This window comes from Lepidochelys kempii, chromosome 5 (assembly GCF_965140265.1).
Source record: "Lepidochelys kempii isolate rLepKem1 chromosome 5, rLepKem1.hap2, whole genome shotgun sequence".
Classification (NCBI taxonomy): Eukaryota; Metazoa; Chordata; order Testudines; family Cheloniidae; genus Lepidochelys; species Lepidochelys kempii.
In genome coordinates this window covers 128,774,120-128,801,000 of record NC_133260.1, presented here as the reverse complement: position 1 = coordinate 128,801,000, position 26,881 = coordinate 128,774,120, and the positions used below count along the sequence as shown (strand labels likewise).

Here is a 26,881-nt window from a genome sequence, read left to right as displayed (position 1 = left end):
TTGCAGTGGGGGAGGTTTAGGTTGGATATTAGGAAAAACATTTTCACTAGGAGGGTGGTGAAGCACTGGAATGCGTTACCTAGGGAGGTGGTGGAATCTCCTTCCTTAGAAGTTTTTAAGGTCAGGCTTGACAAAGCCCTGACTGGGATGATTTAGTTGGGGATTGGTCCTGCTTTGAGCAGGGGGTTGGACTAGATGACCTCCTGAGGTCCCTTCCAACCCTCATATTCTATGATTCAAGAGTATGCAAGGAGTTCCAGAGCAGGCTGAAAGCCCTACTGTTTCAAGAAGGTTTGGCTGTGAAGCCCCTTGGAGATGGTACCTCTTCAGGGTTCTGATCAGAAGGTGAAAAGTCCAATATGCGTTTTGGACACCTCTGGGTCTCAGAAAAAGACCACAATGCAGAAAGCTCTGTCTCTGAAATTTTGTTAGGAACACTGTTTACAAAGATTGATATAAGTCCGTTATAATTTTTTTGTTTTCTAATTGTCCAGTTGCTATCACATCTATTAAAGTTCGCTTTCTGTATAAACTAGACAGTTAAGAACCATAATGCCTGACTTGAAAGAACTGGTACCAGGGAGAGGGGGCCAGTTAAAGTTAGTTTTGATCTCTAAATAAGTTAAGAGTTGCTTTAACAAATAGCTGGCCAACCGGGTGTTTTCCATAGCATGCTCAATGTTTGAAGCTCTCTGTGTTCTCTATTTGGGTTAAGATCCGGATTATTTGCAATGGGTGGTGTTGGCGAGGGAAATGAAATTATTTTGCCTCTAGTTCTGTTCCAAACCCATAGAATAGCCTTTGCTAAAGGATTTATGTAAAATTCTGGTAGGCTAACAGTGTTTACACTGTGCTGTTTTCTGATGTGGTCCTGCAAAATTTATTCCTGTGATCGATCCATTGTCCCTTATCCTCTGGGCAAAAGGCTTGATAGCCAGTGCAAAAAATAAAGGAGACAATGGACATCCCTGCCTAGTCTCTCTGTGCAATTGAAAGCAGGGATTTAACCCCATTAACTCGCAAAGCTGCTTTTGGGCTGGTGTGAAGAGCATTGTCCATTAAAGGAACTGGAGGCCAAAGTCCATTTGGGACAGGATGTGAAACAAAATGTTCCATTCTATTCTATCAAAAGCTTTCTCTGTCTAATGATAACAAGGGAATTGTATCTTTTAACAGTGATATGGCAGTATAGGAAGTGCAGAATGTAAAGTCTTTTCCATTGTTAGGGAGAACCACCACAGAAGCTTCTTTCATAGTTTCTGGAAGTTCCTCCCCTAGGTGCTTCTCAAGGGACCCATGAATGCCTCCTCAAATATCTTGTAATATTCAGCTGGAGAGCCATTGGGTCCTAGAGTTTTAGCACTTTTCTTACTTTCTGTTGCCTCTAGGATTTCTTCTTCTGTTATTTTTTTAATCTAAAGTTTCTTTATCAATTTTGCTTATCTTTGGCAAGCCTGCTACTTCAGGATATTTCCAAATAACTTCAGAGCCTGGAGTATCTGAGGTATAGAGATTTTTATCGGCCGCAAAAGTAGCCCATATTTAATTAGAGAGTAACTATCTTTTGCTGACTGTCCATCCCAGCTATCAAATATTACTCCCACTGGTTCATGATCTGACCATATAATATTGCCAGTTTCTGCAAATCTTGTCTGCTTCATTAAGGATTTAGAGATTAACGTTACATCTCTTCTAGTATAGAACCGATGATGGTGTGACTAAAATGTGTAATCTCTTTCCCCTGAGAGATTGAATTGTTGGCCCAGCGACTTCAACGCTGCATCTGCTTCCCTGTCCCTCTTGTCTTTTTTATCAGATCTGTCCTAGTGAGGAATTGGTGTGCAATTGACGTCGTCTTGAAGTGTAATTCCCTTTTTCCCCACAGTGTTGCTGTGTTTTAAAGAAGTCACTGGAGGTTTTTAAGAACAGTTTGGACAAAGACTTGTCAGGGATGGTCTAGGTTTACTTGGTCCTGCCTCTCTGCAGGGGGCTGGACTAGATGACTTCTCAAGGTCCATTCTAGCCCAACATTTCAGTGATTATTTGGTGGAAATATGCAGTCCTGGAGCTAGAATGAAAATTCTGACAGCTTTACTAGTTTCCAAAAGCTCAATTCCTTCACAGTAGTGTGTAGTTCTCTGGTTAGCAGCTGCTATCACATCCCCTGGAGCTGATGAAACTGTGGGGAATTCACACTAATGCATCCTCTGAGATAGCTCTCTACATAGCTCTTGGTTTGGCTACTTAGAAACACTATGTACATGTGGCATGTACGTTTCTATGGGCAGGAATGTCTGTCATCTTAGCAGGGGGAATTCTGACTTATGTGAAAGCTCCTCCTGTACAATGTTTCTCGTATCCAGCAGAGCAGATACATTTGTACATCAACTGGTGATCGATGATTATCCAAAGCTTGTGGATGTTGAAGTCTTTCTTTGAGAGATTCCAAATGCCCTCAGCCTCAATTAATAAAAAAAAGTGAACCTAGGGATTTTAGTTAGGGATTTTGTCACTTCCTAGTCAAGACCTGTTAGAAAGGTATCATGTCCCCAAAGTCTCATGAGCTATTCCACTAGAGTAATGGTAACACTGAATGTATGCTTTCACCAGTCCCGTGTAGCAGATGTATCTAGGGCAGTGTTGGACAATCATATTATTAAATTCTTTAATAGTAAGGATACCAGCTGTTTTAATCTGATATTCAGGTTTTTAGCTGCCCATTCTGGTGTGTGTGTCTGAAGTGAGTAGTATGGGGTGTTTCTCTTCTATTCTGAATGAATGATTCTAGGCAAGGACTAAGGGGTATGTAGATAAGATTCCTCCTCCTCCCCCGTCCTAATGTGTCAAGACTTTAAACAGTCCCATGTTCATGCAGTAGTGTTTTGCTCCCAAGAGTATGGATCTGTGGTGTCAATAGCTGTTAAATAATTAATATACCTTGTTAGTGAAGTCTACTTCCACTGGTTGGCCTGATAGGCCAGTGTTCTCATTGCCATTTGGGAGAGCTGTGTTCCATTTCCCTTTCTGCTCCCTTTGGCAAGATCATCTGTGTGGATATGTGTTAATAGCCCCACCAGCTGCTGAGCGGGGAGAGTTAACTGTGCTGTTCAGCAGCTCTCTCTCCAGTTGATTTATGGGTTGCGTTGGTTAGCTAAGAAATGGGGAAGTTTGAGGCTTTGTGTGGGAGAGACAATGGAAATGGAAAGGGAAGGTTTTTCCAGAGAAGGAAAAGTACAATTCAGTATCTTCCATTGTGGTTTTCTTCTGTTGGTAGAAAAAGACAAACTTTTGAGCTCCACAGAGCTCTTCTTGAGGCTTTGACCTGAAGAAGAGCTCTGTGGAGCTTGAAAGCTTCCCTCTTCCACCAAAAGAAGCGGTCCAGTAAAAGATATTGCCTCACCCAGCTTGGGTCTCAATTTAATTTAAGGTATTTAATTTTCTTGTGCCTGTTAATATTATAATGTAACTACTAAAAGAATACAAAACTATGGCAAATGTATCACCTATTACAACGTACATCTAAATGTGTTGTCTCTTGGCAGACGGAATGCCTCCAGAATTTCAAACTTCTAGAAGTACTTATGGGCAGTAAGCAAGGTAAATCAAGAGTTATTTGCTTTTCCATAGTTGAGTCCTGTAGTATGCATTTATGTATTTTAATTTTAATGCATCCATATTTAATTTTTACAGTTGATCCCTCAATAACTGATAGATACTTGGTGTATAATTATGCTGAAAAATGTTGAAATATTGAATCAGAAATGCCTTTTTTTTTAAATTGTCACCATAGATTTTTTGTATAGTACTTTACTCTTCCTTCTTTGTACTAAAAGAAAGCATATGTCAAGGTTGTGTTTTCCGAAGAGATGTGCAAATATGAGATTTTTCAGGTTAGTGGCCAAACCAAAAAATCACAGCGGGGGGAGGGCAGAAATCAGTTCAAGTTGAACCAAAATGGAGTTTTGTTTTGTTTTTTTTCCCTGCCCCCCGACGAAAAGCAAAAGTTGAAAAAATAGTTTTGGGTTGAAAGTTTTGTTTTTGAAGGCTTTAATTTTTTTAAAGAAAATAGTGAAATTCCAAAACGAAAAGTTGAAACATATTTCAGAAATGCTGAAACAAACTGTATAGAAGTTACTGAAAATTTTTATTTGACTGAAACAATTTGCCAAAACTGACCTGAATTTGTTAATTGTTTTGGTTGACACTAATCTGCATTTTTTTAGTGGAAAAAATTATTTGCATGAGAAATTTCACCTAGCTGTCTTGTTTTCTGATGCATACTAACCCACTGATGAAAAGGACTGTTTTTTTGGGAGATACCCTTTGATGGCAGCTGTTATTTAATTGGGGTCAATAACTTTTTGTTATTAAAGCAGATCACACACAGTGATCCAGTGCAGAGAAGCTTTTGGGTGCTGCTGTATCTATTCCATGAATAAAACAAGAATCTGAGTTCAGGGATATCAAAGCACCTTTCAGGAACACGTAGGGCCGGATGCTCGGGTCCCTGTAGTGGCTGTGTTGCTCTGGTTGAAGGGACGGCCTGGTGGTGGAGAAGCTAGACTGGGACTCTCGATCTGGGTTCAGCCCAGTCCTGCAGGAACTCTGTGGTTGAGCAAGGAGCTAAGGATGTGTCTACACTGCAAAAAAAGGTGTTCTTAATGTGGATTAAAGTAGCAGGGAAGACACAGCATTCAGGTTAGCAGCTCGAGTTAAAGCCCCTAGGGTTAGGTCTACAGAGCTGCGCATGGCCTAGCCTACCCAAGCTATCTTGAATCCAGCTTGTGTGGGTAGCTAGCAATAGTAGTGAAGACATCCCAGTGCTGGCTTCAGTGCATGTAGTACCAGCCCGGCATGGATCCTGGCTATGCACTTGGCTCACTAGCCTGAGCTGAAGCCCACGATTCACTGCCTTCACTGCTCTCACTAGTTGCACTAGCTGGAGTCAAGCAAGCTCTGAGAAGCCAGCCCATGCGTCGCTTTGCTGCATAGAGATACAGCAAGGGGTGCCTGGGATTGAACTCGTGCTTTTAACCCGAGTTAGAAGCGGAGGTGCTGTCTTTACTGCTGTATTACCAGAGTTAGCGAACCAGAGTTTGAAACACACCTTTTATTTTCAGTGGAGACGGACCCTAAGTGACTTGCCCAACGTGTTTCTCACACTCCATATTCCAGTTCCCAATCTGTACAGTGGCAGGATAAATTAAAGCGTGTGAAGCACTCGAATACTCTTGTGATGTAGGCCACAGAAATACTTAAGTAGAGTTTTAACATGTGATTGTAACCTTCCCTTGTTTCCTTTATAACCATAATGAATTATTTAATCAAAAATCAAAGACTTTGTCAAATTATTTCATCACAGAGCCCTGGGAATGGGGTTTATGTTTTGTATGTTCCTTTTGCTGATGATTTGGTTTTGCAGCAGTAGAGCAAAAGGGCTATTGTTTAGGGTCATGCATAACCCGTGCATCTGTTTGCCACAATGGTAATGTATTAAAATGTCGTGGTTAGTGTTTTCTTCTTTATCTGTCAGGATGAATCATGTTTTTCCCAGTCATCTGCTTGCTGCAAAATGTTACTATCCTTAAAATAAATATATATTTTAAGGGTGTGGGTCCAGAAGGGTACTTAAAAGCTTTGTGCAAATTAACAGTAGTGCAATTTAAAGCCTCTTCAGAGTTTTGCTGCTGAATATGCCTTGTAGCTTGTGTTTTCATATTTCTACTTGTATTTAATATTAAAGAAAGTGGTAAAACATAGGTCAAGGCATTAATTTCCCTAAAATAGTCATTTTTATTTGCTTTTGCTTTTTATTTGAGTTATGTAATAATTCAGACTTTTTAAAGAAAAACACTATCATTGCTTTTATTTCTCTAGTGCAGCGAATGGTGCTGGATGACCAGGAGATGATCCTTAGCAGACTTAAAGACATAAGAAAGGTAAACAAATAAAGAAATAATCAATCTGATTTGTCGGGGGAATTTTTTTTCTCAATTTCTGGATAATTTTAATTTTCATTAAACTGAGGAGCTATAGCATCTATATAGGCTCATAAACAGAACAGTCAGGTTTTGGAGCATAAGGTTTTGTAATTTGTCATTCTTTCCGAGCACAAAGTTCTGGTTGTGACTGGCATTGCTTCAGAGCTACATCGATTTTTTTTTATGACATTGTGTGTTTTCTCCTACTATATAACGTGTTGTAGCATGATTAGTTCTGATTTCTTTATTCTAGACTTCAATACGTCAGATGACTCAAACAAGATTTTACATTGTAGAAAATAATAAATCTGTCGTGCGGGTAAATTTGTTTGTGGGTGGCTTGCCACCTCAACTCTCTGCTGAAGAATACACTAACATCCTCAAGGATGACTTAGCTATCAAAAGTAAGTCAAATAGTGTTATCTTTGTACTACAAATCCTTAATTTCACTGTCTATTCCTATGTATAGAATAACATGCTATAATAAAATTGTGTTCCTTCTCTTCCAATTTTGCTTATGTATGTTTGTGACCTCTTTGTTGGCAAATGTAGTCTTGCAAAGATCACCATTTTTTTTCTTGTTACATTTTATCTGAAATAGTGACATTTTCCCTCTGGTTTTATCTTTAGAGCTCTGCAAATCCACAGATATCCACTTTATATCTGCGGGTCATTTTTGGGGCTATGATGCGGATACAAATTTTGTATCTGCGCAGGGCTCTATGTATCTTAACATGCTGACAGTTCTGTGTAAGAAATAAAAATGTATGTGACAGCTTGCTTTTTGTTTAAGAGGATAGTTAGTAAGGCATTTGGGTCGCCTTTATATATACTTGGTTACACTGACCTTTTTAGCCATTTTTCTAAAAGTACTATTACTTTCTGTTTAAACAACACAGGTGAATTCTAAATGAGTGCATTCTCTCTGAAAGTAACCAGCTGAAAGTCAGGTTTTTTTTTTTTTATCAAAGAATATGTAAGATTATATTATTCGTTCCCCAAGAATACTACTTGGGATTTAACTTCCGTTAAGAAGGTAAATTTAGTGACGTTAACAGATACATTAACGGTACCTGTCATATGGCAGACAAGACATATGAATTCAAATTGTGGAAACACAATTTAATTCAGAAGTGAAAAGGGGTGAGTACATTTAACAGTTTTGTCTTTATTACAACTAATATACTCTATGCTACTGAAAATTCACTTTGTACCTTTCTACAGTAAACAAATGTATCTTTTCGTAGTCTCATGTAGCTTTTACTTTTCAAAGTTAAACACCATGGGGAATGTGTCTTCTACTTGTACAAAGTTTAAAAAACAACCACCAAAGTTTAACGTGACTTTGGAAGAGAGAAAGTGTTAGTTGGGGATGCTGTTTGTTTTTTGCGATTTTAAAAGTTTTTGATTTGAAATCAGTGCTTTTAATATTTACTGTTCATCTACCCAAGTCTGAAGTACATTCTCTTCTAATCTTTGCAGCAAATCTGCTTTCTTTGAGTCATGTTTACTCAATGCAAGGTAAGCCTCTAACGTTTAAACTGAGTTCACTATTGTAAAAACATACCAACCTCCGAAATTCAGTCACATGCTAAAAGCTCGAAGATGAATGAATGTATTAGAGATCTTATCTCAACAAAAAGTCTTTAAAAATCAGATGTAAAACATAGTAGCATATTTATATAAGCCCCAATATATTTTATTAGAACCTTCTTTTTCATAAGGTGGCTTCATGCCTCATATGAATGTGATGAAGTTCTGTCTGTTAAAAGTGAGTTTTGAATGGTAATTCTGAGCAGCTAAAAGAGTCAGTTGTTGCAGGCAATACTGTATATCCTATTCTCATTTTGTTCTTTTAAAAAATAAGATATTAGAATTTGTTTCTGTTGTTAAACTTAACAAAATGAAATTTCAAGGTCAGTGTTTCATAGATCCAGCATTTTGGTTTTAATAAGTACACTGGAGGTGATGAGGCTAATCTGTTACCTTTGGAAAATTCTTACTTTCGTTTTTTAGATACTCTTCCACTGAACACACATGGTTTTTTTTTGAGATGTTGCTTTGCTACTGGTGTTAAAGAATGAGGTTTATTTCATCCTGGTGTGAAGGAAATTGGGGAAGTAAGAAACACCTCCAAAACCACTAGAATATTTAGCACCAGGAGTGCTGCAACCTGACCGCTACACATCTGTATTCTTAGTATCATCAGCAATGAAATAGAAAAGACTTTCTTTATCTTTTATCCATCTTCCAACAAATGATGATTCATAAAAGCTTATTTTCAAATGCATTGTCCAGTCTCAATTTCAAATGACTGCATTAGTGAGGCGTCTGTGACTTAATTTGGGAATAATCTTCAGAAAATGTTCCTGATATCCTGTTTAGATACTCCTTTGCCCAGTTGCATTCCATTAATCCATACCAAAAAGCCTGTGTTTCCTGCTGATGTACCAGCTATATCCCTGTGTGGCTGGTAAACACTGATGTTTTTCCTCATAAAGGCCATTGGAACCCCCTGGGATGTTTTTGAACAACTCCTTTTCCTTATTTGTATTTGCAGCATGGAAAAGAATTGTAGATTATGATCCTCCTCTTACCCAGAGTTTATTTTAAATCCAGTTTACATGTATGTGTTTTACAGAGATCTCTGCCCATGAATTAATCCATGTAATCATTTTTATTGCTGTTTGAAGTCTGTTCGGTTCCTTTAATATTTTTCTATTTCTGCGACTCTCACCAACAGCGTGCGAAGCCCTAGCTGGGAATCATACCTTCCTGGACCATGGTATGATGGTTCTTAGGAAACAGCCAAAATTCCATTGATATTTTTGTTTCCTTTTAGCCACTATACTATATTGCAAGCTCCTATCTAACCTGTTATCCATGGTCCTTCCTCGTTTTGTTTGGCATTATTGGTTCCAATATTTCGTTCGCACTAAATATCTGATTTCTTTTGCCTGAATATTTTCCCCCTACTAGATGGATTTTTTCCCAACTGGCTCAGATAATGAAGCTCCTTTTATATGATTTCTCTGACCACTCTGATTTTTGTAACACCCCGGCAGTTTTGCCCAGCGCTACTTAGTGCAGGTCTTTCTCAATAATGTTCCCGGGTGGTTTGGTTTGGTTTTCCCTTTGTTTTCTGTGTTGATCGGTTTTTGAATTAAATACAAATAGTACTTTGCATTATTGGTAACCAGTTTATTGTAGTGGATGACTTTCTTATATTTTCTTAAGTACCATAAAACAATTTTCTTTCATGGTAATCTTTTTTTTCCCCTTACCCTAACTTCATATTAAGATAGTTTATTTGCAACTAAAGAATCACTTAAATACATTTGTTACAGGTGCTGTTGTACTTGAAATGTCTTGTTTTTCTGAAGCTGAAAGAATATATATGCTAGCTAAAGATACAATGGTCAATGACAAACAGCTTACTGCCACTGTGATTCCCGAAGTTCTGGTAAGATCTTTAGGTTACATCCTGTGTAAGAAAAAGCCAGGCTCTATTCGGAGAGAGAGGAGGGAAAATTGTTCAGTCTTTGAAGGGACGGGTGGACAAAAATAGACTGAAATTGAGCTTTTGTAAACATTATGATAAAGAATAGAGAGAGAGCCTGCATTTTCTTTCCCTGATGTGCATCTGTGTATGAATGGCTGCTTGTTTCATTGATACTGATCGTGAAGTGCTGAACGGTGATGTGAGTGTAGTTACAAAGCTATAAAGGAGCGAAAAGCTATTTTAATTCTTTTCCCTATATTCTTTCCACTATCGCTAAAATTTAATGGAATCCCTTTACTTTGAATAGCAATTTGCTGTAGCATCTATACCAAAGTTACTTCAGTGTTTAACCTTGGTAGTTCTGGGATAGACCCGCCTACTCTTGGTTGATCTCGCCTTTGCTGAGTGGCTGAATTCCCTTGTTTGGGGGAGGGGAGGGAGTGCACATGCATGTTTACCAACTTATATCCTGTATACTGTATTGTTGGGCTGCCTCCCAGGAGGAGTCTGGTCACCCTCTCCCTCCTGAGGGAGGAACAAGAGGGCCAAGGAATCTTAGGGTAAGTCTGGGCTCTAGGACACTGCACGGTGGGGGGTCCCAGAGCTTGGGCTGCAGCCCAAGCCTAAACATCTACACCGCAATTAAACAGCCCGTTAGCCTAAGCCCCATGAGCCTGGGTCTGCTGGCAGGGGCCAGCTGCGGGTGTCTAATTGCGTTGTAGACATACACCTTGTTCCTCCTTTGAGTGACCTCTACATGTTCTTACTCATGGGATGGCTGACTGTGCAGCCTGCCAATGGCTGTAAACATGCAGAGGTCATTCCGAGCTCTGATTGCAGGTGAAATCACCTTCTTTTTTATATCTAGAACTAATCACATCAACAAATATTTAAACTGTAATTGCATACTAAGTTAATCTGTACTCATTAGCTGACCTCTCTAGCATTCCAGTAAATAGTACAAAAAGTAGGTTAAGATGAAGCTGCAATCTTTCGTTAAAGCCATTGAAATATGTCACCTTGCAAAGAGTCTGTTTCTTTGCTCTTCCCTGGCCAGGCAATAGAGGCTGGCAATGCAGAAGGCTAGACGCTTTTCCTGAGAGGAAGATGCATCATGTGCTGTTTTGTGGCACCTCTGACTGGTACTTAGGATCGGCTCTGGAGAGGTTTTTTTAAAGGGCCCTGCCTGAAAGAGAAATGGAAGAGAGTTAACTCAATGCTGTGCTTTTTAAGCCAGGCAAAGTGAGAGTTCTATGGTAAAGTTATGACATAAGTCATTTACTTTGTTACAGTTTAATATCCTTAATTGAATAAACTTCAGTGAAGTATGCTTAATGAAGTGATCTGGTGAATTCTTCATCACTTGAAGTCTTTAAAAGAGGATTGGTTGTCTTTCTAAAAGATGTGCTCAAGCAGAAGTTGTGGGCTAGAAGCAGGAATCATTTGGTTAAATTCCCTGGCCTGTGTTGTGCAGGAGGTTAGAATAGATGATCCTGTTCTGGTCTTAAAATCTGTGACTCTACGGAAGTGTTTTATTCCTAAACTGTACTGATTGACCAATAACTTTTCTGCTCCAATCTGCAAGTAATCTCAGAAAATATCAATTGATTTGAAAAGGACAGCATGTTATCCTCTTTATGCCACCAAATAAATATTCCTAAAAATGTTTTTAATTTGTAATAGCTTTCAGGTTCGAATGAGCTATTGGGGTGAGGTGGGGGAAAGCAGTTCAGTGAGGTTATTTTAAAACAGCATAATTGATGTAGGACCTAGATTAAAAAAATGTGGCATGATCATTTTCTGCAGAGCCATCAGAGGGCATACAAATGATATAACACATCCTCTTTCCAGAGATGTGTTGACATCCTCAGCACTGCAGCTATTTCTATGTCTGTAGTCAGTGTCTATTGTTAGTCTCTCCAATAAATTCTGAGCAAATGAGAAGACATCAGCAGTCCATCTCAAGGCCAGGTTTTTACAGGGCGCTATAGTGGCAGTAGCATCTTATGTTTGCACAGCGCTTAGGCCCCGCTCCTGATGGGGCTTTGTAGGTACGACTGAAGTATACATGTTAATAATAAGGATAATCAACAAATATCAAATTCAGTTTCTGTCGCTTTAAATGGGATTATTTTCCCTTGTGCTATGAATACCTGAACCCCGAATTGCTGGACCTGCGTGCAAACTAAAATCTTAAACTAGTTGAATATGATTTTGTTGTGTTGACAAATAATTCTTTAAAAAACAAATTTAGAGAGGGGATAAGGAATCGTGGCTGAAGTGTGATCCTAGGCAAGGAAATAAAATGAATAGCAGCCAGTTTGACCTAAAAATATGTGTTGAGTCATAAATTGTGGTAAATGTTTAGACAAATGTGTTCACCAGCAGAATTTGGCCATCCTGGAGAGCAGAGGCAGTAATAACTCCCCTCATAGTCAAATTATTGCAGCGGGTCCATTCTAGCCCCCCCATCCCATTGCAACATTACAAAAATATATACAAACCTGTACACAGCCTCTTGTCAGGCCCTGGTGTTACTGACCTGTAAGTATAAAGAATTACGTGAAAGTTACAATATGCTAAGACTACCCCTCTTACCTGGACTCAGGGAGATGGGGATCCAAACTCTGGGAATCCTAAGTACCTTTCACACAGAGCTGCTGCAGAGCATACATGCGTAAATGCCTTCTTTGATTGCAGAGCTGCGTTTTCTGGTCTGCATCTCCTGGGTAAAAACTGCTCCCACTGGAAAAAATGGATACAGTTTGCAGCACAGAACACTTTATATTCATTTACTGTTTAAGCATTCCATTCTGCTGCCACCAGACATGGCTGTGCCTGCTATTCAGCAGAAATGGGATTAGGATGAATAACAACTCTGTCACAGCACAAAACTACAGCCTACTAATCCTGACAAATAAAACAACTTGTGGTGTCGGCCACAGCATGTAAATCATGCCCCTCCAGCTATCTTTGGGGGATAAGGAATAAATTTCTGACTAAAAACCAGCCAATGCAAAACCCCTCTGCAGATTTCACTTTTCAATCATCATACCAAAGTCAGGATAAAGAAAAAACTATCCTACACAAGACTGTGTGAGTCACACATTCCATTCTACAAAGTAACGAATCGTATTCATATTTTCCCGTTTGGCCTTCACTAGGAGATTAAAAAAAATTCTGCAATGCCAGCATGACCAGTGCACAGTCATCTGCACCAATAACAAAAGGAGACACGTACCTCTTAGAAGCTGGTGAAGCTGTTCTTCCCTGTACTGACCAGGGTAACCAGTTTGCACGGAATTATTTAGTCCCCACGCAAAGGAGAACAGTCTTCTAAATGAAGCTGCTTTGTCTCTTACAAATAGGAGTTTGGCACTGTCCTGCTTAACTTTACTGCAAATTGTAGGATTAAGAACAAATTAAGCATTATGCCGAACACACTTAAAGTTTCTTCCCTTACAGGATTCTGCTATTTAAGCATTTCTGTAGAATTGAGCTCCAAATTAGTATCTGATAAAGAATTACCAGTGGTAATGAGGAATCCTCTTGAGCAAGGTAAGCATGCATCCAAAGGTGGTAGGACAATCAAAAAAATAATTCACTCTCTAGCTGTCATATTACCACTTATAATTCCTTTTTGTAGTACAGCCGCTGTCCCTGCGACTTCCTGTAATGCAGAATTTTTCACCCCATGATGTGCAAATATATGTACTTTTATCGTTATTGTCTTCTTATTTAATGTATTGTACCAATGTTTTTTCTGTTTATAAAAAAGCATTTTGTGTATAAGTAGAAACATTAAAGAAAAGTTTGATAGAGGGTACATGATTATATCATCTCTGTTTAAGCAAGATTGCAAGGTCCTTTCCAAACTGTAAACGTGTTTTTGATTAAGCATGTAGGACTTGATCTGAAGCTCATAGCAATCAGTGGTAAGACACCTGTTTCGGTGGACTTTCAAGCAGGCTTTCAGGAAATGTTTGAATGAGCACATTTAAAACCAAATTCTGTATTGATCTCTAAAATTAAGGGAAATAATAGAAAACACATGCTTCTGACGCTGTTTTTAAATGCCCACAATATATTTTAAAAACAGATTTCTTGAGAAGAAAAATTAAAAGCAAAAGTTCTCATCATCATTCGACATGAGGTACTTGACTAGTTTGTAGTGTTTTAAAGTTTTCAGCTATAAAGCAGAGAAAGTGTCTGAAATATCCTTTTAACACTTGTCAAAGCTTTCCCCTCACATTTGGATAAGTCAAGCAGCAAAATACATTTTTAAGATTATTTTTTAATTTTTTCTGGGCTTGAGACCAAACGTCAGAACTATCAGAGCCCTTCCCACCCCCTCCAAAAAAACAAAAACCAACCCATCTTGTGGAGAAAGTTTTAAAAGACTGAAAATGAAGCTTTGACAATGCATCCTTCCTGAACCCTTAGCTGGAGTATTGATAAAATATGACAGATTCCTGTGTATTCACATATAATCCTTTGACATCTCTTTTCTTTTCTCCCTCACAGCATTTCTTAGTTAGCTTCATTGTTGTTCTGTAAAGTGGGAACCTTTCCCTGTCTGCTCCGCTTACATTCAAAGCTAACCAATTTTCACGATGTACCCAATAGTATTGTCATACATGACTTCTGGGACGAAGAGAAGTAATTTTGCCATTTGCTGCCCCAGATAAGCAGCTGGATAATGCTCCCAGACTTTTAAGTCTTGTATCTGTTTTTAAACTTTGATAGCCTAAATTGTCCTTATTTGCATATTTATAGCATAAACTCTCAAACTGTTACAGCTCAAGTTGGCTGTTTTCTCTTATTACCCACTAGAACCTTAGAAGCTGTAGGTAGAAAAGCTCTCTCCCTGCCAGTGCAAGATTTTTACTGTAGCAGTGTTTCCAGCGTTTTGTCCATTCTACTTTTCCAAGTCCCAAGTGAAAGGGGCTATGGCCCGGAGGATCTCTTTGGAGACTAATATGCTAAAGACAAACATTTTCATAGTGATAAGTGATTTGAGACATCTTAAAAGGCCTGATTTTCAGAGTGCAGGTGCTCTGTGCTTTCTGAAAACCAGCACCTGTAAGATATCTCAGGTTAGGAACTCAAAAATTGGGACACCCAAAGTCATTATTCGCTTGTGAAAATCTTGGCAAACATATCTCTGTATCAGGAAGTATTTCCTCATATTCAGCTTACATCTTCCATATCTTGGTTTTATCTCGTTACCCTTAGTTACACTCCATTGTAACGACAAGTAGGGAACAATCCCCATATTATGTGGGCACTAGTTTCTCCCCTTCCTAGGTGTAGATACCCTTCAATGTTTGTAGTCTGTCATCATGATCCCCTTAATCACTGCTTAGCCGAACTACTGATATTTTAGTTCTTTTTATTTTTCCTCATAAATCGTTCCTTCCAGCCTCTTGCCAAACTGCTGTTCTCCGAATGCTCTCCCGCTGGTGAATGCCCCTGGCCATGGATAAAGGGTCACCACCAACACTTGGGTTTGGAGACTCTCACTTGAAAATGCCTGATAGAGAAATAAAGAAGCACCTTTTCTTTGTATCTCTATGGAGGCCGTTCTTCTGTAATGCCTGGCTGCAGGAAACAAAAAGAGGGGAGCTTGGCATTTCCTGATGTTCGTCCAATCGTTTGAGAACAGCTTTAAAAGAGATCCAATACCATACTTCTGGCATCTGTTCCTTACCGACTTCCAGTGAAGCCCTGTGTGCTGCTTCTGCACAATATGTTTACCTTATCCCAGAAACGGCCTAGTGGGTCCAGCGCCCACAATGCAGGGAAGTGTTCTTCTTTCGGGGTGGTTTCTGGAAGGATACCCACCCCCGCCCCTCTGAGCTTTGGGAGCTCTGGTGAAAGTAGTGCCAGATGAGGTCACGTGACCACACGCTCACAGCACTGAATACTTGAGGCTGAGGTTATAAGAGAGATGTGGCCCCAGCTACTCCAGTCCGTTCCTTTCAGTGGTTAGGTGTAGGGGTACTGACAAAGTCAGAGAGAGGCAGATCAGGGCTCATTTAAAACTTCCCCAGTGTTTATTATTAAATTCTGTTCATAGTAGTGATTTGATAGCTTGTGCGATGGCACTTGGCTTTTGTGGGGATCAGGATCACTGGACCTTTTTAGTCATGACTGTTCAGGCTTTCAAGGGTCAGAATCAGAAGGGTAGATTTTAGTGGCATGCGTCATGCCCCCTCTGTTTTCCTGGATTACTATTTGGTGCTGTTACCTGGGGTTGTCAACCCCCAACCGGGGCAACTTAACTATTTCACTCCAGGCGGTGTTAGGAATAAATCAACAGGAACACAGCAATTCTGTCTGATAAGATTCATGCAAGTAAATGTACTCTATCTAACACTGCAGTTTATTAGATTTAAACACACACAGACATAAGCGGTAGGTTTAGAACATCCCAGATATTTACCTAACATCTGGAACGGTATTGCCAGTTGCTCACCAACCAGGGAGAAAGGGTGTTAAGAAAAAACATCTCTTAAGATGGCTTCAGAGGACTCCTCCAAAGTACACTCAATTAGCTAATCCTTTAGAACTAACTTCTACAAAACACAGAGGCCTTAATGACCCCTACTGTGTCATCACTTTTCTAACTTTCAATAAACTTTTAATATCAGAGGCTTCTAGACTCAAGGTTTTCCAACCACCAAGTTTTCAGTCTCAGTTATTTACTTGTCTGTTTCCTCCTCCCATTTTGATTAGCAGAAACTGCTAGCTAGATATGACCTTGCTTCTAAATGCTTGTCTCCAAATTAACTCTTAACTATGTGGTGTTCTATTTCATTAACTCAGGGTGGCTGAATGCACATAATATGGTCGCAATTAGCTTGATCGCATTCTGGGGTATACACTCCCCTCAAATCCAGGGCAACAGTGTGACAGACCTTTACGTTTCAAGACTACACTGACAGGCAGCGGAGGCTCCATGGGCTTCGTGGCAAGAGAGGCCTGGAGCCTAATGTAACAGTTACATTATCAAGGGGAAAAAACCCCAAAAAATCCCCCGAATTTGTATGGGATAATAAACCTCATGCTTCATGGCACGAGCCAGTCTGTCACTGATGGGGCTGAGGAAAAATATTTCCTGTTTGGTAGGTCATTCCCTAGCTCCACCCAGTTCAGGTTTCTTGCACCTTCCTCTGAAGCATCTGGCACAGACCACTCTTGGAGACAGGATGCTGTATTAGTTGGATCACGACTGTGATCCAGTCTGGCAATTGCTGTTTTCCTAGACAGGCCTTCAGGCTCCATACAGGGCCATTTATGACTTTTTTTGGGGGGGGGGGGGGGAGTATTTATAGCCCCAGTGGATAGGCTTTGCTGTTTGAATCCAATGGAATCAGATTATTGAAATGGTTCTTTTAAAGTCAATAGAAACTGATCCTGATATGCATACCTTGGAAATATTGTCATGTAATGTCTTAATTTTTACCACATGGCCAAACTAACTATACTTCACTGTTCCAAAAGGCAAAATCAAATATGCACTCAAGCTACACTATTACCTGTTGATTGTGGGGTTTTTACTAAAGGACTGAGTGGATATTCTTGGAATACTGTAATAATCTAACATGTACACATTTGTTCTAACACCTCTTTGCATCTTCCAGCATACCAAGCTACCACAGAACTGCTGTCCACTACTTGTGTTTGTGAATCCCAAAAGTGGAGGTCTGAAAGGCCGAGATCTACTCTACAGTTTTAGAAAACTGCTAAATCCTCATCAGGTTTTTGAACTCACTAATGGAGGTCCACTGCCTGGGTAAATCTTTTATCAAAGTAGTTCTTTAGTTAATGGAATAGTATCACCAAAATTGTAATTTACTGATACTTGTTAGATCTCTCACTCACTCTCTCTCTCTCTCTCTCTCTCTCTCTCTCTCTCTCTCTCTCACACACACACACACACACACACACACACACACACACACACACACACACACACACACACACACACACACACACACACACACACACACACACACACACACACACACACACACACACACTAAAATTTCCTCCAACTCATTTTATTTACTCCTGTATTGCATGTCTGAGAATTATACTGCAGGGCCGCTCTTAGAAATAGTGGTCCTTATTTTAAAAACAAATGGAAAACGTTCATGTTTCAGAAAGAGGAGAGGACAGAATTGTTTCTGATGTGTTTATCAGTGCTAGCACAGTAAGGTCCAGATCCTGATGGGAGCATGTTCACATCACCATAATGCAAATAACTACTGGTGGTTAACACAATTGATGGAGAAGGAAGGGAGGAAAGAGAGGGCTTTGAGCAACACTGCTGTCAAGTCGTAATTTTTGCCACTATTTCCAACCATTCTTAACGTCAGGTAATAGAAAGGTGTAATAAATGTTTCTTTCTGCTCTTGGAATTTGTCTACAGTTGCAGAAATTTAAGAAGAGCTGATCATTCAGAAATGGTAACCCCATTTCTAAGACGCAAGAAACAATGTGATGGGAAAAACAAAAGCAATGTGTTACCGTTCTTTTAAAAACACAGTTTAGTCACCAATGAGTAATACTATTGCCTGCTTATTATAATGGAAAAACATGTTTTTTTTTAAATCCTACTACATTGTTTATTTTTGTACTACCTAAATTGACTCCAGTGCCTTGAAATAAAACTCTCAGAAGGTTAACTTTATTATTTTACCTTCATCCAGTGCAAGTGGGTTCAACAGTCCATAATGAAAAGGCAGTAAAAAATAAGCAATACTGGTCTTCTAACTTTGTCAGGGCCATGGTTCATTTAGGCTAGTTCCTACAGCATGACTGTCAGTGTTATGACCATTGAACCTATTGTTGGCTGCAGTATTTCTCTGTTACTATGGGCAAGACACTTCACCTCTTTGGGCCTCAGTTTTCCATCTGTAAAATGGGAAGAAAGTTAAACTCCATTGTAAAGTGCCTTGATTGGTAGGGCTGAAAAGTGTTGTGCAAATGGTATCCTATTTAGAGTCTCATTTTTTACAAATCCATAGTGGTACAGAAATACCCCCTTCCGGTTTTGGCAGTCCTAGCAGTATATGCCAGCGGACAAGGAAATGCACACTGCATAACCAAATATTGCATTCAGCATGAATGACAATGGTGTTGTAAACTTCCATTTAAAACCAGGTAGAAATCTCAAGTGATTAACAGAATTACAGATGTGTAAATGAAAACACAAATAGACATATTTTAAAAATGTAGACTGTTTTGTGTCTATGTCTTGTTAATTCCCTGTGGGAGAGAACTCAACTACCATCTTTGGCTATGGGGAAAAATAGTGAGAAATATAATTTCAAGTTTGTTAGGCAGAAAACTCCTCTGATAGTTCTAAGTTTTATTGTCCATTTTATCAGCTTTTCTTAATCGAAACTCTAAAGCGAGGGAAGGAAAAAGCAATAATTACTAAGAACTCTACTGTGTTATTTTAAAGAGAATATTGTGGAAGGCCTAATTAATTTTCTGCATTACAGTGTAATATTATTTCTTATGCTTTTGTTTTAAATGAAGATTTCATACATTCTCTCAAGTTCCCTATTTCCGAGTGCTGGTGTGCGGTGGCGATGGCACGGTTGGTTGGGTCCTGGGTGCGCTGGAGGAAATCAGACACACCCTTGTCTGTTCAGAGCCCTCTGTAGCCATCTTACCTTTAGGAACAGGTGAGAAATAACAGTATGGAATAGGGTTGATTTGAGGAATGTTAATGGGAAGCTATTAAGCATGCTCAAAACTTAGTAGTTTTTCTTTGTGTTGATTGTTCTCATAACATGGCACCTGTGACTGACTTTGTAGCCTGAATGACATTTTGTTTTAGTTTCCTATGTTATATTCAAGCAATCGGCATGCATCCAGGAGGGAAACAGCTAAGACCATTTAATCAGTATTATTCTTTGACTCTTCCATCCTGCCTCAACGGGCTTTAAAGTTGCAGCAATCCTCTGTTCAGAACCCATCAGTGGTGCTTACAGCATTGGCCAAAGCAGTGGTTCTCAGCCCGCAGGCCACTTGCAGCCCAATCAACACACAGCTACGGCCCATGTGACATCCTCAGGGCCATACAGGCAGTGTATAGTGTGGATGCAGCGCACATAACACACAAGAGAGCTGCATATGTGGCTCACAGTGGTAAATAGGTTGAGAACCACTCGCCCAAAGAGTCACCAGAAGTGTTATGAACGTAGCACTGTGGAAGTCCAGATAAACCAGATGATCTCATTTTCTGTATTCGGGTTTCCAGAAACACCCGGACTGCTGCCTAAGGGCCTAACCAGAGGCAGCAGCTCTCTAGTTGCTTTGCAATCCCAGTGCAATAGTGGGATCAATTCTCTCTCTACCTGCTAGTGATGCGTGTCAGCTGCTCTCTCCTTCTCTTGCTGCCACTATCCTCTTGCTTGTTCACCTAGGTTAGCGCCCTGTTTTCCTCCCTTCCCATATGCTACAGCCCTCCCTCCAGTAAGTGACCAGTCCCATTCCCTCTTACCCTAGTGACTGCCTGGTTCTCCAGTCCTCCCACGCTTATGATTATTATAGAATTACATCTAAGAAAAGGCCAGAGTGTTTCTCCCCACCTGTAGAATACACCTGAGAGTTATTCCACATTGATTTAGGGGCTGTCTCACTGACTGAATATGGTTATAGGCAGGATTCTTCTATAGTAAAATTAGACATGAAAACTTTTGTACATCCTTAACACATTGAAATGTGATTAATTTGATCGAGAACCTGTGAGGCTGGAAATGTATTGAGACTAATTAGTTTATAATAAATTCTCTTGATCACTGTCAGAAGCATTGATGGGGGGGGAATTCATTAGCATTAATGTAAACTTAAAGTGAGAAATTAGAAATCTGAATTGAGAAAAGTAGAATAAATTAATCTTCCCATAGCACTCAGACAATTTATCAGATGCAAGTGATTAACTCTTATTTTTCCCACACTCATTCTATGGCTTATCAGCTCAGCATGAGTTCACAGGCTTATCAAGAAAAAAGGAACAAAACTTAGGATCTTCAACCTATTGCGTGCAGAAAATTAATTAACCACTGAAACGTGGATTAACAGACAGCATGAGGAACTAAAAGACAGATCTGGTCTCTCTTCACCCATCTGGGGGGAATATTTATCATATAAAGGGACATGTCATCTTCAGTACCTAACAACTTACTTTTTCCCTCCGTGTCCATTATGAAATCACTTTATTTTGTCAAGTTGTTTTATGCCAATGCCTTGCCAACATGGTCGCTCATTCCGAGTTTGTGTCCACATGCAGTCATAAGGAACAGTTGTTTCATGTCATGTAATCATAGAATATCAGGGTTGGAAGGGACCTCAGGAGATCATCTAGTCCAACCCCCTGCTCAAAGCAGGACTAATCCCTAATTTTTGCCTCAGATCCCTAAATGGCCCCCTCAAGGATTGAACTCACAACCCTGGGTTTAGCAGGCCAATGCTCAAACCACTGAGCTATCCCTCTCCCCCCCCTCCCCAGTATACAGCCAGTATCTCATGGTAATGAATTTATCTAGATGCAGAAAATCTTTCATGAAATGCATGTGCTTAGCTGTGCTAACAAAATACAGTTGGGAACTAAATTCACAAATAGGTGAATCGCGCGTGACTGTATGCAAAATGCCTTGTCCCACATTCTGCCTGTAACCAGGACGTAGAACATTCTAATGAATTTACCTCACCGCTGTGGGGTGGCAACATATTGCTGACAGATAAGGCATGGCTGTCAACAACATTAGCTCCTCTGTTTCAGGCAGAGCATGGCTACCTAGCATAGCCAACACTTTCTCCACTGTGCTAAGGCCAACAGACTTGGTACTTCAGCGTGCTTGCTGCTTGGGGACAGAAACAGACATGACAGTTGCTGGCAGCTGGGGAGTCCCCCATCTCCATCATTTTCCTTTGTCTGCCTAATGCCAGGTGTGGGGCTCTACCCCACCCCTTTCCTGCTAAGAGGTTTTCTAAGAAGAATCCCACCCTTTTTGTTTCAAAGTTCTGACTAACAGTTGGACATCTAAATGCCATTCATGTTCCAGGGCTGCATTTGCCTTTTGGGGAATTTTTCTCCTCAGCTCTGTCTCTTTTGAAGTGCTGCAGCATTTGGTGACCCTGCAGTGGGTTGGGGAGACGGGTAAGCTGAGAAAGCCAAAGGGGAGGCTTGTGCATCCTCCCTCACTTGCCTTATAGCGTGTCCTATTGGGGAACGTGGCTCTGTCTGTAGACAAACTGGAGTTGTCCCTCTGAGCCCCATCTGTGTGAGGTCACCTTGGCCCCCTCCTCTAGGGATACCCTTCAGTTTTTACCTAGACTAATGGGTTACAATAATTTTCATGCAAGCATATAGTATGTCATGCCATAGGCCTTGGTGATTTCCCCTGTAGGGCTGATGTCAAGCCACAGGACTCCGAGAGGCCCTCACTTTAACCAGCTATGCCATGCTGGGCTGTCAAGCCACAGGTATTTGATGTCCCAGCATTATCCTGTTCTCTTCTCTGGACATCAAATCTTTGGACACTGAGTTAGATGCTTAGGCATATCAGTTCCAGGCTCTTAGTACTTCAGTGTGAGAATATTTTCAGAAATACAAGGGATAAGGTAGTAATGGAGTCATCAAAACTATTTAGATTCTGGCCCCAGCCAGGTACGATAGGAATGTGGGTCATTCTGCAAATTGAAGCTGTCTCTGAAATTCAGCAGGAGAGAGTACTGCTTTGCCAGGGGCTGTACTAAAAGGAATGCCCATATGCTATTGTGGAGGCAAGGTTCTCAACCTCCTCACAGCCAGCCTTTGTTTGAAGTTAGACCCACAAATTGGTGCCAGGCTCTTTCAGTTTGGAAGCAAATGGCTGCTCTCGGCTTTGTTGCTCTTTGAAGCTTTGCAAGAATCCACAGGCATGCTATTGTCCCATTCCCAATCTCTAGCAACCTGGAAATGGCTGGACCCACTCAGAACAATGCAACCCATGTAGCAAGAACCTGAGTGGTGTTCCCGTTCCTTTTTCTGTCCTCAAAGAAGGGGAGAAAAACAGAGCCAGGCTCTGTCTGAATCATAGAATCATAGAATATCAGGGTTGGAAGGGACCTCAGGAGGTCATCTAGTCCAACCCCCTGCTCAAAGCAGGACCACTCCCCAATTAAATCATCTCAGCCAGGGCTTTGTCAAGCCTGACCTTAAAAACTTCTAAGGAAGGAGATTCTACCACCTCCCTAGGTAAAGCATTCCAGTGTTTCACCACCCTCCTAGTGAAAAAGTTTTTCCTAATATCCAACCTAAACCTCCCCCACTGCAACTTGAGACCATTACTCCTTATCCTGTCCTCTTCTACCACTGAGAATAGTCTAGAACCATCCTCTTTGAAACCACCTCTCAGGTAGTTGAAAGCAGCTATCAAATCCCCCCTCATTCTTCTCTTCTGCAGACTAAACAATCCCAGTTCCCTCAGCCTCTCCTCATAAGTCATATGTTCCAGAACGCTAATCATTTTTGTTGCCCTTCGCTGGACTCTCTCCAATTTTTCCACATCCTTCTTGTAGTGTGGGGCCCAAAACTGGACACAGTACTCCAGGTGAGGCCTCACCAATGTCGAATAGAGGGGAACAATCACGTCCCTTGATCTGCTGGCTATGCCCCTAGTTATACATCCCAAAATGCCATTGGCCTTCTTGGCAACAAGGGCACACTGTTGACTCATATCTAGCTTCTCGTCCACTGTCACCCCTAGGTCCTTTTCCGCAGAACTGCTGCCTAGCCATTCGGTCCCTAGTCTGTAGCAGTGCATTGGATTCTTCCGTCCTAAGTGCAGGACCCTGCACTTATCCTTGTTGAACCTCATCAGATTTCTTTTGGCCCAATCCTCCAATTTGTCTAGGTCCCTCTGTATCCTATCCCTACCTGCCACCATATCTACCACTCCTCCTCGTTTAGTATCATCCGCAAATTTGCTGCGAGTGCAATCCACATCATCCTCCAGATCATTTATGAAGATATTGAACAAAACTGGCCCCAGGACCAACCCTTGGGGCACTCCACTTGATACCGGCTGCCATCTAGACATGGAGCCATTGATCACTACCCGTTGAGCCCGACAATCTAGCCAACTTTCTAACCGCCTTATAGTGCATTCATCCAGCCCATACTTCTTTAACTTGCTGACAAGAATACTGTGGGAGACCGTGTCAAAAGCTTTGCTAAAGTCAAGAAACAATACATCCACTGCTTTCCCTTCATCCACAGAACCAGTAATCTCATCATAGAAGGCAATTAGATTAGTCAGGCATGACCTCCCTTGGTGAATCCATGCTGACTGTTCTTGATCACTTTCCTCTCGCGTAAGTGCTTCAGGATTGATTCCTTGAGGACCTGCTCCATGATTTTTCCAGGGACTGAGGTGAAGCTGACTGGCCTGTAGTTCCCAGGATCCTCCTTCTTCCCTTTTTTAAAGATTGGCACTACATTAGCCTTTTTCCAGTCGTCTGGGACTTCCCCTGATCGCCACGAGTTTTCAAAGATAATGGCCAATGGCTCTGCAATCACAGCCGCCAACTCCTTTAGCACTCTCGGATGCAACGCATCCGGCCCCATGGACTTGTGCACGTCAAGCTTTCCTAAATAGTCCCAAACCACCTCTTTCTCCACAGAGGGCTGGCCACCTACTCCCCATGCTGTGTTGCCCAGCACAGCAGTCTGGGAGCTGACCTTGTTCTTGAAGACAGAGGCAAAAAAATCATTGAGTACATTTAGCTTTTTCCACCTCCTCTGTCACTAGGTTGCCTCCCTCATTCATTAAGGGGCCCACACTTTCCTTGGCTTTCTTCTTGTTGCCAACATACCTGAAGAAACCCTTCTTGTTACTCTTAACATCTCTTGCTAGCTGCAGCTCCAGGTGTGATTTGGCCCTCCTGATTTCATTCCTACATGCCCGAGCAACATTTTTATACTCTTCCCTGGTCATATGTCCAGTCTTCCACATCTTGTAAGCTTCTTTTTTATGTTTAAGATCCGCAAGGATTTCACTGTTAAGCAAAGTTGGTCCCCCTGCCATATTTACTATTCTTTCGACACATCGGGATGGTTTGTCCCTGTAACCTCAACAGGGATTCCTTGAAATACAGCCAGCTCTCCTGGACTCCTTTCCCCCTCATGTTATTCCCCCAGGGGATCCTATCCATCAGTTCCCTGAGGGAGTCAAAGTCTGCTTTCCTGAAGTTCAGGGTCCGTATTCTGCTGCTTCTCTTTCTTCCCTGTGTCAGGATCCTGAACTCGACCAACTCATGGTCACTGCCTCCCAGATTCCCATCCACTTTAGCTTCCCCTACTAATTCTTCCCGGTTTGTGAGCAGCAGGTCAAGAAAAGCTCTCCCCCTAGTTGGCTCCTCCAGCACTTGCACCAGGAAATTGTCCCCTACATTTTCCAAAAACTTCCTGGATTGTCTGTGCACCGCTGTAGTGCTCTCCCAGCAGATATCAGGATGATTAAGGTCGCCCATGAGAACCAGGCCGTGCGATCTAGTAGCTTCTGCGAGTTGCCGGAAGAAAGCCTCATCCACCTCATCCCCCTGGTCTGGTGGTCTATAGCAGACTCCCGCCACTACATCACTTCTAAACTTAATCCAGAGACACTCAGGTTTTTCTGCAGTTTCATACCGGAGCTCTGAGCAGTCATACTGCTCCCTTACATACAGTGCTACTCCCCCACCCTTTCTGCCCTGCCTGTCCTTCCTGAACAGTTTATAACCATCCATGACAGTACTCCAGTCCTGTGAGTTATCCCACCAAGTCTCTGTTATTCCAATCACGTCATAATTCCTTGACATCAGCAGGACCTCCAGTTCTCCCTGCTTGTTTCCAAGGCTTTGTGCATTTGTATATAGGCACTTGAGATAACCTGCTCATAGACTCATAGAAGATTAGGGTTGGAAGAGACCTCAGGAGGTCATCTAGTCCAACCACTGGCTCAAAGCAGGACCAACCCCAACTAAATCATCCCAGCCAGGGTGCTGGGCCTTAAAAGCCTCTGGAGGAGAAAATATATTTGATCATTTTAACCTGAACCATTATTTTATTACTCTATATGCTATAGAGCAAGGGTGTCCAGCCTGTGGCCCTTGGGGCTCATAATTATGGCGTTTGTACTACGAAGAAACTTTGTGTTGGTATTTGATTATAAAAATGTGTTCCCTAATACCTGTAGCTTTCTCAGAAGCTGATTGCCCCTCATTCTCAGTATAAGGTAGGAGCCCTCCCCTCACAGACGTTCCTGCCTGTGCTTCCTCCCGGTATCCTGCTTGCTCACTTACCTCAAGGCTTTGGTCTCCTTCCCCCGGTGAACCTAGTTTAAAACCCTCCTCACTAGGTTAGCCAGCCGGCTCGCAAAGATGCTCTTCCCTCTCTTCGTTAGGTGGAGCCCGTCTCTGCCCAGCACTCCTCCTTCATGGAACACCATCCAATGGTCAAAGAATCCAAAGCCTTCTCTCCGACACCACCTGCGTAGCCACTCGTTGACTTCCACAATTTGATGGTCCCTATCCCAGCCTTTTCCTTTCACGGGGAGGATGGACGAGAACACCACTTGCGCCTCCAACTCCTTTATTCTTCTTCCCAGAGCCACGTAGTCCGCAGTGATCCACTCAAGGTCATTCTTGGCAGTATCATTGGTGCCCACGTGGAGAAGCAGGAAGGGGTAGCGATCCGAGGGCTTGATGAGTCTCGGCAGTCTCTCCGTCACATCGCAAATCTTAGCCCCTGGCAAGCAGCAGACTTCTCTGTTTTCCCGGTCAGGGCGGCAGATAGATGACTCAGTCCCCCTGAGGAGAGAGTCCCCGACCACCACCACCTGCCTCCTTCTCTTGGGAGTGGTGGTCGTGGAACCCCCAACCTCAGGACAGCACATCTCATGCCTTCCAACCAGCGGAGTCTCCTTCTGCTTTCTCCCCCCAGACGTACATCTGACCATGTTCCTAAAGGAGCCAAAGTTCAAAATGGAGGTTCTCAAGTTCACTCAGACAACCGTATGCAGATTATCTTCCATCGATCCATTTACCACCCCACAAACTATTCCCTTGTTATGTACGAGGGTACCACCTGTTCCAGCTCCAATCAATGCCATTCAGTCAGACCCACGCTCTGAGTCTTTTCCATGGTACTGTTAATAACAACTTCAGGGAAGGATGGCATTCATGCCTATCCTTCCCTAGACAGTTTGCTGTTTAGGGCTCTGCATAGAGAGAGAGCATAAACCCCACACAGCGTTTCCATTTCTAGAGCATCTTGGATTCATGACAGGCATGACATCAGGGAAATCAATCATAGGTTTTGAGGCAAGGATGGATACCATTAGGTACAAGTCTC

The 26,881-nt window shown here is 41.5% G+C and overlaps 1 protein-coding gene across 4 annotated transcripts in view; it reads left to right on the top strand.

Annotated features, from left to right (window-relative positions):
* DGKQ (diacylglycerol kinase theta) overlaps positions 1-26,881 on the top strand; it is a 172,716-nt gene that overhangs the window by 121,680 nt on the left and 24,155 nt on the right. For all 4 annotated transcript variants that reach the window (XM_073345802.1, XM_073345805.1, XM_073345803.1 and 1 more), the window contains 7 exons: positions 3,543-3,597; positions 5,878-5,939; positions 6,235-6,385; positions 7,464-7,502; positions 9,329-9,444; positions 17,130-17,281; positions 19,036-19,184. In XM_073345802.1, the coding sequence (XP_073201903.1) occupies positions 3,543-3,597; positions 5,878-5,939; positions 6,235-6,385; positions 7,464-7,502; positions 9,329-9,444; positions 17,130-17,281; positions 19,036-19,184 (724 nt within the window). The remainder of the gene's footprint in view (positions 1-3,542; positions 3,598-5,877; positions 5,940-6,234; positions 6,386-7,463; positions 7,503-9,328; positions 9,445-17,129; positions 17,282-19,035; positions 19,185-26,881) is intronic.